General features: G+C 40.0%; 2 protein-coding genes across 12 annotated transcripts in view; both read left to right on the forward strand.

Annotated features, from left to right (window-relative positions):
* Positions 1 to 877, forward strand: part of ilkap (integrin-linked kinase-associated serine/threonine phosphatase) — a 10,187-nt gene extending 9,310 nt beyond the window's left edge. For 9 of the 11 annotated variants that reach the window (XM_079610260.1, XM_079610258.1, XM_079610255.1 and 6 more), the window contains 2 exons: positions 1 to 64; positions 468 to 858. The exon at positions 1 to 64 is cut by the window's left edge and continues 18 nt beyond it. In XM_079610260.1, the coding sequence (XP_079466386.1) occupies positions 1 to 64; positions 468 to 608 (205 nt within the window). In that variant the 3' untranslated portion in view covers positions 609 to 858. Of the gene's footprint in view, positions 65 to 467 lie in introns of all 11 variants that reach the window. The other 2 variants (XM_079610252.1, XM_079610261.1) reach the window with 1 other exon arrangement.
* A 635-nt stretch (positions 878 to 1,512) lies between these two features.
* The window catches only part of LOC306997139 (arf-GAP with coiled-coil, ANK repeat and PH domain-containing protein 2), an 89,669-nt gene continuing 78,830 nt past the window's right edge, over positions 1,513 to 12,351 (forward strand). The window contains 7 exon segments of the mRNA XM_079610246.1: positions 1,513 to 1,704; positions 2,025 to 2,082; positions 4,120 to 4,239; positions 4,383 to 4,388; positions 4,390 to 4,437; positions 4,932 to 4,990; positions 5,730 to 5,913. Of these exon segments, the coding sequence (XP_079466372.1) occupies positions 1,652 to 1,704; positions 2,025 to 2,082; positions 4,120 to 4,239; positions 4,383 to 4,388; positions 4,390 to 4,437; positions 4,932 to 4,990; positions 5,730 to 5,913 (528 nt within the window). The 5' untranslated portion in view covers positions 1,513 to 1,651.

Raw genomic sequence — 12,351 nt, forward strand, 5'->3', positions numbered from 1 at the left:
CGACGGGCTATTTAAAGTGTTTTCTGCAGATGAAGCCGTTCAGTTTGTCCTTGACGTTCTAGAGGTGTGTATTTTAATTTGCTCGTCCTCATAGTTGTTGTTAGTCTTTGCTTTGTGTCAGAGTTATTATAATAAACTAAAACGGTAAACAAACATTTCTTTACTTGAAAGAAAATTAACGTTAACTGGAATAATATTAAGTATTTGAAAAACTTAAACTTATTTTGTTTTAGCTAGTTACCAAGGATGTATGTATATATATATATATATATATATATATATATATATATATATATATATATATATATATAGAAGACAAGAACACACAACAAAATTACTAAATCTTAAAAAATAAACAGAAAATATAAAAAGAAAAGATTCAGAATATGAATCAATATTAAGTAATCTCAATGCTACTATAATTATTGCTGTTTGCATTGTATGTTAATTTTATTTTTATATTTTAGAAAGAGACTGTGGAGCAGAAGGAGGGGCAGAGCGAAGGGGCGGAGCCTTTTGAGGCAGCTTGTCAGCGATTGGCCAGTGAGGCTGTGAGGCGGGGCAGTGCAGACAACGTCACTGTCATTCTCGTCTCTATTGAGTTCTGAAAGCATTTTACACACACACACACACACACACACACACACACACACACACACCGATACACATGAATGCATGGATTCAGTAGTAAATGGTGCTGAACTGAAAATGTGGTTTATTATTATAGAGATGTTTGAATCTCAATTTTTTTCTTCTTCTTCTTCTTCAAAGCAGGGCTCTTGAAAACACTGTGTCAAATTTTAGTATTTGTGCTGTTTGGCATCAAATTCTAAATAATAAACTTTTATACAGTCTCACAACACCTGTGTCCTCTCTGAACTCCTGTGTAAAGAGCCAGTGTGTTTGCCAATGGATAGTTTCATCATAGCATGATGATGTAATTTGTGTGTATTTAAAGATGCATTGTGCATAGATGGTATAAAAACAGCAGCAATATCAAACCGGATACGGATGCACTCTTCAAAGAGCTTTATTTAGTTTAATCAGCAATTAAACCAAAACCACATATTCAGGATTATGTAAGTAAATAATTGTTTTGGTACAAATAAGAATAATTTTATTACAGTCTGTGGTAAGAACCTGAACAGAGATTTTGTTTTGTCTTTAGTTATTTTTTTTTAAACGATTTATTAATTTTTTTATTTTACAATCCATGCTTTTATTTTGAAAATGGCTGACAGGACATCCTCGTCACGCATAACTTCCGCAACCGGAAAAACGACTCTCATCAACATGAACTAACACCTCGGCAGCTGTCAACACACACATCTCGATACTAGATCTATACATCGTGATAACAACCTAAATAAAGTGCTTGATTTAATCGCGTGCATGACTGTGATCTAAGCGCATTTTCCGCGGTGTGTGTGTGTGTGTGATGCAGTGCGGGCGCGCGCGTTATTTCTATCCATCTGACAGGCAGTGAATGTAAAGAAGATCAGTGTGTGTGAGATGAGATAACGGCTCATGCATGAGACAGTGATGATGATGCAGTCTGTGCATCAGGCCTCGTGCAGGAATCATTCGAGTCTGGATTATGCATTTGGGTTGAGAGTGTAATATTGCATGAGAGAGTTAGACACACACAAGCATGGACACTTTACTGGACTTCGAGGATTGCATCAGAGACTCTCCTGCATTCAGGTATGAGCCTCTCATTCATCACACACACACACACACACACACACACACACACACAGGATGATTCCGCTAATGTGCATGTGGTTCATTAGGTCATGATGGTGTAGTTGTCTTGTCATGACTTGCATCTCTAAACGACATTGTGTTATTGTTAGTAAACTCATTCTTTTATCATTTTAAAATAAGAAGTCTATTTAAAATTGATTTATACATTTAAAAAGCTCATGGACATGTCATTTGTAAAATACCCACTATGCTTTGGGGCGTGGTAGTGTGTCTGCTGTGTTTGACTTATGCAGGTGTGTGTGTGTGTGTGTTTGCAGGCAGTCCCTGGATAAATGCGAGAGTGATGTTGCAGAACTGCAGAGTCGTGTGGAGAAAGTAAGATGGACCAGATGCTTTATGCATATATACATTTTTCCCCCCTGTAAGGTCCGATTATAATGCGGGTGAAGTTTTTTTTGTGCCGAAAACATTCGAATTTTAAGGTTAATATTATATTATAAATTAGTTTGTTTTTATATAATATTGTATCATATACCGGTATGAGAGTGAGCCAATCAGCAGTAGGGGGCGTGTTCACTCATGATTGGGGAGGAGAGAGAGTGAGCCAATCAGCAGTAGGGGGCGTGTTCACTCATGATTGGGGAGGAGAGAGAGTGAGCCAATCAGCAGTAGGGGGCGTGTCCACTCATGATGGAGGAGGAGAGAGTGGGCCAATCAGCAGTAGGGGGCGTGTCCGCTCATGATGAATCAGCAGTAGGGGGCGTGTCCACAAATGCTGATCCTTAATCTACTTTCTTAACCTGTAACTGTATTATATTCTATGTGTTATTTATTTTAGTATGCTTGTAATCATATTGACTGCTCTTGCAATTTTACTATATCCTTGTATTGATTATTTTGTCCTGTTAAGCACTTTGGTCAACCATGGGTTGTTTTTAAATGTGCTCTACAAATAAATAATGAATGAAAGAACGAATGAATGATGGAGGAGAGAGAGTGAGCCAATCAGCAGTAGGGGGAGTGTCCACTCATGATGGGGGTGGAGAGAGTGAGCCAATCAGCAGTAAGGGGGTGTGTCCACTCATGATGGGGGAGAGAGAGTGAGCCAATCAGCAGTAGGCGGTGTGTCCACTCATGATGGGGGAGAGAGAGTGAGCCAATCAGCAGTAAGGGGGTGTGTCCACTCATGATGGGGGTGGAGAGAGTGAGCCAATCAGCTGTAGGCAGTGTGTCCACTCATGATGGGGGAGAAAGAGTGAGCCAATCAGCAGTAGGCGGTGTGTCCACTCATGATGGGGGAGAGAGAGTGAGCCAATCAGCAGTAAGGGGGTGTGTCCACTCATGATGGGGGTGGAGAGAGTGAGCCAATCAGCTGTAGGCGGTGTGTCCACTCATGATGGGGGAGAGAGAGTGAGCCAATCAGCAGTAAGGGGGTGTGTCCATTCATGATGGGGGTGGAGAGAGTGAGCCAATCAGCAGTAGGGGGCGTGACCACTCATGATGGGGGAGGAGAGAGTGAGCCAATCAGCAGTAGGGGGAGTGTCCACTCATGATTGGGGAGGAGAGAGTGAGCCAATCAGCAGTAGGGGGCGTGTCCACTCATGATGGAGGAGGAGAGAGTGAGCCAATCAGCAGTAGGGGGAGTGTCCACTCATGATGGAGGAGGAGAGAGTGGGCCAATCGGCAGTAGGGGGAGTGTCCACTCATGATTGGGGAGGAGAGAGTGAGCCAATCAGCAGTAGGGGGCGTGTCCACTCATGATGGAGGAGGAGAGAGTGAGCCAATCAGCAGTAGGGGGAGTGTCCACTCATGATGGGGGTAGAGAGAGTGAGCCAATCAGCAGTAGGCGGTGTGTCCACTCATGATGGAGGAGGAGAGAGTGAGCCAATCAGCAGTAGGGGGAGTGTCCACTCATGATGGAGGAGGAGAGAGTGGGCCAATCGGCAGTAAGGGGGTGTGTCCATTCATGATGGGGGTGGAGAGAGTGAGCCAATCAGCAGTAGGGGGAGTGTCCACTCATGATGGGGGTGGAGAGGGTGACCCAATCAGCAGTAGGGGGCGTGTCTATCATATGGAGGCGGAGCTATCAACATTTTGTGGAGGGGCATGTTTGTTTTGGTGATTTAAAATATCAACATCGTTTCTCAGAAATTGCGTACTGCACCTTTAAAAGTTTTTTTGAACCGAGATAACAATTGTTTTCATGATATTAGCCCATTGTACATTTAGCTTGATGGTCTCTCTCTCTCTCTCTCTCTCTCTCTCTCTCTCTCCCTCTCTCTCTCTCTCCCCCCCCCCTCTCTCTCTCTCTCTCTCTCTCTCTCTCTCTCTCTCTCTCTCTCTCTCTCTCTCTCTCTCTCTCTCTCTCTCTCTCTCTCTCTCTCTCTCCCCTCTCCCTCTCCCTCTCTCTAGGTGATGAAGTTGTGTGGTCAGATGGTGGATGCGGGTCAGAACTACACCTCCTGCAATCAGCTGTTCCTCTCCGGACTGGCCGAGTTTACGGCGTATCATAAGAACGACGGAGTTATTCTGGTGAGTACAGATGTCGGATGGGTCACGACCTCTGGCCAGACCTCTCATGCTGACCTCTCATGCTGACCTCTCATGCTGACCTCTCATGCTGACCTCTCATGCTGACCTCTCATGCTGACCTCTCATTGATCGTGTTCCTGCAGAATTGCCCTGCGCCAGTTCAACCAAGGCCTTCAAGAAATGATCCAGTTTCAGACGGTGAGTCTTGTTTTGTATTCATCAGCCCTTCAAATTTAAAATCTGCTACTATAACTAATCTGAAACTAATATATTATATAGACTCATTACATGCAAAGTGAGATATTTCAAGCCTTTATTTGTTATAATTGTGATGATTATGAAAACCCCAAATTCAAAATTAGAATATTGTGAAAATGTTTTCATAATCTGTAAGCCATAATCATCACAATTATAACAAATAAAGGCTTGAAATATCTCCACTTTGCATGTAATGAGTCTATATAATATATTAGTTTCACCTTTTAAGTTGAATTACTGAAATAAATGAACTTTTTGCACCATATTCTCATTTTTCCAGTTTATCTCCCTTCACCAAATAAAAACATTAAATACATAAATTTCCAGTAAAATCTGATGAGATGAGCCTCTTTCAGAGCTGATATACATGCACCTTTGTAGACGATCCCTTTGCACTTGCGCATATTTTTAATTATAAATGTGTTTTCATGCAGATGCTGTTTGATCAGACTCAGAGAGCAATTACCCAGCAGCTCTCAAACCTGCTTTCACAGTACGTAACACACACACACACACACACACTCAAAGGTCTTCAACACAGCCCGTCAAAATAAAAGTTCGGTTTCAACTTGATCATATATTACTGTTGTACGGTACAATTTAGATATCTCAATTTAATAATAATACTAACACTAATAATAATAAATTATTAACAAAAAAAATATTCTTTAAGGAATAATCACACTTTTGTTATAATTTGAACCGTATAAAGCTCAGTTGTGCCGCATGTTGTTTGACAAAAAAGGTTAATTTCATATAAAAGATCAATTAAATTAATGTTTCATGTCTTCATTTGACTACTAGAAAATTCACAACACAGAATTTGTGGGAAAAAACAAAAACATTTCATAGAAATTATTTTTTTATTACTAAAATGGTTGTTTTTATTAATATTCAAGCATAACAAGGCGCTTTTCCATTACAGATTTGCGTAAAACTTTTGCGATTCTTTCTAAATGTCGACAAAAAACTATTGGTTGGTATTTTTTTTGCGATCAATGGGAGTTTTTGTGAAATTGACGTGTTTCCATTGAGCGTATTTTTAATTTGCGCAATTTGAAGGGTAATGGAAATCTCAATAACACGTCTACAAATGACGTAGTTTCTTTACAGTTATTGAGGTAAACATGCCTAAATTACAGAAAAATTTCAGGTACTGGTTAAAATGACCGGTGAACGGTACCCAACCTAACGTTCACATGACTAACGCGTAATGGTTTGTTCCGTGACAGATTTGTGCCGCAGATTCGCGACACTCGCCGCGAGTTCGTACGGATCGGAGACGACCTCGATGCCACCGTTGTGAAGAACGCTCAGGTCAGCCGACACAAACCCGTCGACGCCGAGCGCGCGACTCACTTGCTGCTCGCCACACGCAAATGCTACCAGCACTTCGCCCTGGACTACTGCCTGCAGGTAATGTTCGGCATCCCTGTTTTAAGGCGCACGTGTTCTATATTTTTACTTTTATAATGAAGTCCACATATAATGGTACTCAAGCAAAACCAGTTTACTTGAGTTTTTCCTGACCTGTAGAACTACACAGGCTCTTGTTGCTGCTACTGTACCTTTAAGACATAAATGACCCCCTATTATTTTCATATTATTATATTATGTTTTATATTAAATTATATTTTAGTTTGTTTTTATATAATATTTTATTACATGCAAGTTTTATAAAATATTTTTATATAATATTTTATTATAGGCTTGTTTTATATTATTTTTAGTTAGTTTTTAAATTATATTTTTTATATTATATTTTATTATAGGTACAGTATGTTTCAGATTATTTTTTAGTTTGTTTTTGTATTATATTTTATTACAGCATGTTTATATTATATTTCAGTTTATATTTGTATAATTTATTTTATTATACACATATTTTATATTATATTTCAGTTTTTTATATTATATTTTATTACAGGCATGTTTTATATTATTTTTTATTTTTTTATTTTTACACTATATTTTATTACAGGCATGTGTTATATTATATTATATTTTTATATTATATTTTAATTATAGGCATGTTTTATATTATGTTTTAGTTTATATTTTATATTAAATTGAATAATAAGCATGTTTACTATTATATTTTACTTTGTTTTTTATATTATAGTTTACATTTTTATATTATATTTTATTACATGCATCTTTTATTTTATATTTTAGTATAGGCATGTTTTATATTAGATTTTAGTTTGTTTTTATATTATATTATAGTTTATATTTTTATATACAATTTTATTATAGGCATTTTTAGGGCCCGAGCACCGATGGTGCGAGGACACTATTGGAATTGCTCTGTTTATTATTATTATTATTATTATTAGGGCCCGAGCACCGATGGTGCGAGGACACTATTGGAATTGCTCTGTTTATTATTATTATTATTAGGGCCCGAGCACCGATGGTGCGAGGACACTATTGGAATTGCTCTGTTTATTAGGGCCCGAGCACCGATGGTGCGAGGACACTATTGGAATTGCTCTGTTTATTATTATTATTATTATTATTATTATTATTAGGGCCCAAGCCCTGAAAGGGCGAAGGCCCTATTGTTTTTCTTAGGATTATTATTTATTATTCTTCTTCTTTATTATTATTATTATTATTTTACTACCTTTTGGGCACTTTTGGGGGCCTTAACGTGCTCAAAAACTCTTGAAACTTTGCACAAATGTCAGAACCTGCGGCCATCAGAGCCGCGCTTAAGCTGGTACCCGGGCGTGGCAGGGGGGCTCGGCAGCGCCCCCTGGAATGGGATTCAAAAACATGTCCATATATCAAACACGCTTGCATGTAATAATATGAAACTCGGTACACATATAGATCTCATCGGGCCGAACAACTTTCGTGCTCTAAGTTTTACGCCAGTCCAACAGGAAGTCGGCTATTATGGGCTGTATGGAAACGCATGTTCTGGCATTTGAAACACTTCTCCCAGAGAATTCATCCGATGACCACGAAACTCGGTGTGCATGAAGCCAAGACATGGAGGATGATAAATTGCGAGGGGATTTTTGATATCTCGAACGGTTTGGCCGTGGCGAGGAAACGAATTTATGGCGAATATTGGAAACAGGAAGTGTGTTATAACATCCTCATACATTAACTGATCTTGATGAAACTTCAGCAGTGTGTTCGCTGTAAGAGGCCGATCACATGGATGTGACTATTTTGAGTCAAAGTTATAGCGCCACCAACTGGCAGCAGGAAGTGTGTCACTTTCAAAATGCTTTGAAATCACCCTCTTATTTTTACCGATTTGCTTCAAACTTCATCTGTATAATGTAAACACACGGCAGATGTAGACCTGTGAAAGGATTATTGATATCTTAAATACTGTTGCCATGGCAACGCATCAAACTTTAATATTCTTTTTTAAAGTTTTTGAGACTCTTAGCATACTTGAAATTGCATGAAACTCGACAGACAATTTACATTTATTGCCTAGTACACTTGTGCAAAGTTTCAGAAACGGGCGTGGTAAGGGGCTCAGTAGCGCCACCTTTAGTCAAAAATGGGGTATTAGTTTTACCTACAGTAACAAAAATCGGTATTTATATTTATCTCCCCGAGCCGGACAACTTTCTAATTTACAGTCATTAGCTCCAACCAACAGGAAGTCAGATATTTTGGTTTGAATGTGATTTGATGGGAATTTTGCCAGTCTCTCTCAGTGTCTGTGTGTGTGAGAGAGGAGGGGGGCTTTATTTTAACCCTTTCTCTGCTGTGTGGTACTTCTCGGGCACTTTTGGGGCCCTTAACGTGCTCGAAAACTCTTGAAACTTTGCACACAGGTCAGAACCTGCGGCCATCAGGGCCGGCCTGAAGCTGGTACCCGGGCGTGGCAGGGGAGCTCAACAGCGCCCCCTTGAACGTGGTCCGAAAACTTGGTCCATATATCAAACACGTTTGCATGTAATAATATGAAACTCGGTACACATATAGATTTAATTGGGCCGAACAACTTTCGTGCTCTAAGTTTTACGCCAGTCCAACAGGAAGTCGGCTATTATGGGTTGTTTAAAAACGAATCCCCCTGGAATTTTATATACTCCTCCTAGAAAATAATTTTGATCGCCACCAATCTCAGTCAACATGAAGTCAAGACATGGAGGATGCTAAATTGCGGACGGATTTTTGATATCTCGAACGGTTTGGCCGTGGCGAGGAAACGAATTTATGGCGAGAAAAGAGAAACACGATGTGTTATAACGTCTTCATACATTAACTGATCTTGATGAAACTTCAGTAGTGTGTTTTTTGTAAGAGGCCGATCACATGGATGTAACTAATGTGAGTCAAAGTTATAGCGCCACCAACTGGCAGCAGGAAGTGTGTTACTTTCAAGATGCTTTTGACTAAAGTGGGGGGGGGTATTTTTACCTACAGTCACAAAACTCGGTATGTATTTTGTGCACATCGAGCCGGACAACTTTCTCATTTACAGTCATTAGCTCCGACCAACAGGAAGTCAGATATTTTGGTTTGAATGTGGTTTTGTCTCTCTCTGACAGAGTTCCCCCTGCCATTCTGTGTGTGTGTGTGTGTGTGTGCATGTGTGTGCCCCCCCCCCCCCCTCGTGTGTGTCTGTGTGGGGAGGGGAAGGAGGGCACACACACAGACAGCCCCCCTGTCTCTGTGTGTGTGGGGAGGGGGGCAGAAAGACTCTATTAAAAATAGGTATATTGTGCCATCTAGTGTTTTATACTAGTATACATGTGTTTTTTCTTTTAAACAAGTGTTTTAAAGTACAGTAATTTCAATGAATATATATACCACACTTCATAGGAATTTTCGGTGTTGTGTACTTACAATGGCTGCTGATTTCATGTGTCCGTTAAGTCCATGAGACTGTAGGGTGTCTAATTTTTCATTTTAGGTTTCTGAAGGGTGCTCACGCATACTTTGTGGTTGATATGTGCCCTCGATGTGCACTTTTGCAGAACCCACACTGATGCAAGCTCTAAAGCAGACTTCTTCTCGACAGTCAAAGCAGAGTTACGTTATTGCCCGTCGTGCACAGGAACCCTAAAGGCACCGGGGTGGCGGTTTATATATATATATATATATATATATATATATATATATATATATATATATATATATATATAAATATAGCTGCAAGCAGCGATGGAGGGCCCAAGCCGGTGGCACCGCCACCTCGGTGCCTTTAGTGATTATTATTATTATTTTCCGCATTTGATCGCATTTTTGAGGGCCTAAACATGCACGAAAACTCACGAAAATTTGCACACGCGTCAGAACTGGCGAAAATTGACATCTGATATGCGTTTCAGAATTGGGCGGGGTAAAATGGCTCGATAGCGCCACCTATAAAGGTTCAACGGAGTGCGCCTCCCGCTACGTTTCACGTACGTGTACGAAATTCGGTACATACATGTAATGACCCAATACCTACAAAAAAGTCTCTTGGAGCATAGCCTTAAACACAACAGCAAGTCAGCCATTTTGAACTTCCTCTCTGATTTTTGTGCAGTTTTTGCCATTTTCAGGCCTCGTACTTTAACGAACTCCTCCTACAGTTTTAATCTGATCATCTTCAAATTTGGTGAGTGTAATCTTAAGGCCTTTGCGACGTTAAATTGCGAAGATCTAGAGTTTTCGTCGAAGGGCGTGTCCTCGGCGGTCTGACAAATTTTGATGTTTCGCCATGAAACAGGAAGTTGCTGTAACTAAGGCAAACAATGTCCAATCTGCCCCAAACTTCACACGTTTGATAAGAGTTCTGTCCTGAACACATGACCATGCTCAAATTCAGTTACAGTCATAGCGCCACCTGCTGGCAACAGGAAGTGAAATGTTTAACACCGTTTTGGACTCCTAATTAACATATACAAAATTGCCAGCAAGTGCTACACATGTTAACACCATACTAGAAACATGCTAAAACATGCTAGCAAACATTAGCTAAGTGCTAAAGCATGCTATTACTGCAATTAAATAGGAATTTGCTGTAACTCAGGCATTGAATGCCCAATCTGCCCCAAACTTCACACGTTTGATAAGAGTTCTGTCCTGAACACATTTACATGAGAATATTCAGTTATAGTAATAGCGCCACCTATTGGCAACAGGAAGTGACATGTTTAACACTGTGATGCTGTACTAGCAACATATTAAATAAACCATTGAGTTATAAACATGTTAGAAACATGTTAAAACATGCTAGCAATTCTTAGCTAAGTGCTAAAGCATGCTAATGCAATGAAACAGGAAGTTGTTGTTACTCAAGTAGGCAATGTCCAATCTGCCCCAAACTTCACAGGTTTGATAAGAGTCCTGCCCTGAACACATCTACATGAGAATAATCAGTTAGAGTAATAGCGCCACCTGCTGGCAACAGGAAGTGTCATGTTTAACACCATTTTGGACTCCTAATAACATATAAAAAATTGCCAGCAAGTGCTGAACATGTTAACAACACACGGGAACCATGCTAAAACATGCTAACAAACATTAGCTAAGTGCTAAAGCATGCTATTCCTGCAATTAAATAGGAATTTGCTGTCAGGCATTGAATGTTCAATTTGCCCCAATTTCACACGTTTGATAAGAGTTCTGCCCTGAACACATCTACATGACACTTTTCAGTTATAGTAATAGCGCCACCTACTGGCAACAGGAAGTGACATGGTTAACACTGTGATGCAGTACTAGCAACATATTAAATATGCCATTGAGTAATAAACATGTTAGAAACCTGTTAAAACATGCTAGCAATTCTTAGCTAAGTGCTAAAGCATGCTAATGCAATGAAACGGGAAGTTATTGTTACTGAAGAAGACAATGTACAATCTGCCCCAAACTTCACATGTTTAATAAGAGTCCTGCCCTGAACACATCTACATGACAATTTTAAGTTAAAGTAATAGCGCCACCTACTGTCGACAGGAAGTGACACGTTTTAAACTGTGATGCATTGCTAGCGACATATTTAATATGCCATTGAGTTCTAAACATGCTAGAAACATGCTAAAACATGCTAGCAACACTTATCTGAGTGATAACGCATGCTATTATACCCATGATAAAGGACATTTTTGTGACTGACTTTGACATACTACTCCTATTTTTACCTACTTAAATGCACATTGCCCACCGTGCTCTGTCTTCCTAAAGCCACCGGGTGGCGGTGGCACGGGTGCGAGGGCCCTTTCATCGCTGCTTGCAGCTTTAATTATTATTATTATTCTTCTTCTCCGCATTTAATCGCATTTTTGAGGGCCTAAACATGCACGAAAACTCACGAAAATTTGCACACGCGTCAGAACTGGCGAAAATTGACATCTGATATGCGTTTCAGAATTGGGCGGGGTAAAATGGCTCGATAGCGCCACCTATAAAGGTTCAACGGAGTGCGCCTCCCGCTACGTTTCACGTACATGTACGAAATTCGGTACATACATGTAATGACCCAATACCTACAAAAAAGTCTCTTGGAGCATAGCCTTAAACACAACAGGAAGTCAGCCATTTTGAACTTCCTCTCTGATTTTTGTGCAGTTTTTGCCATTTTCAGGCCTCGTACTTTAACGAACTCCTCCTACAGTTTTAATCTGATCATCTTCAAATTTGGTGAGTGTAATCTTAAGGCCTTTGCGACGTTAAATTGCGAAGATCTAGAGTTTTCGTCGAAGGGCGTGTCCTCGGCGGCCTGACAAATTTTGATGTTTCGCCATGAAACAGGAAGTTGCTGTAACTCAGGCAAACAATGTCCAATCTGCCCCAAACTTCACACGTTTGATAAGCGTTCTGTCCTGAACACATGACCATGCTCAAATTCAGTTACAGTCATAGCGCCACCTGCTGGCAACAGGAAGT

This window comes from Phoxinus phoxinus (assembly GCF_949152265.1).
Source record: "Phoxinus phoxinus genome assembly, chromosome: 4".
NCBI classification, from domain to species: domain Eukaryota; kingdom Metazoa; phylum Chordata; class Actinopteri; order Cypriniformes; family Leuciscidae; genus Phoxinus; species Phoxinus phoxinus.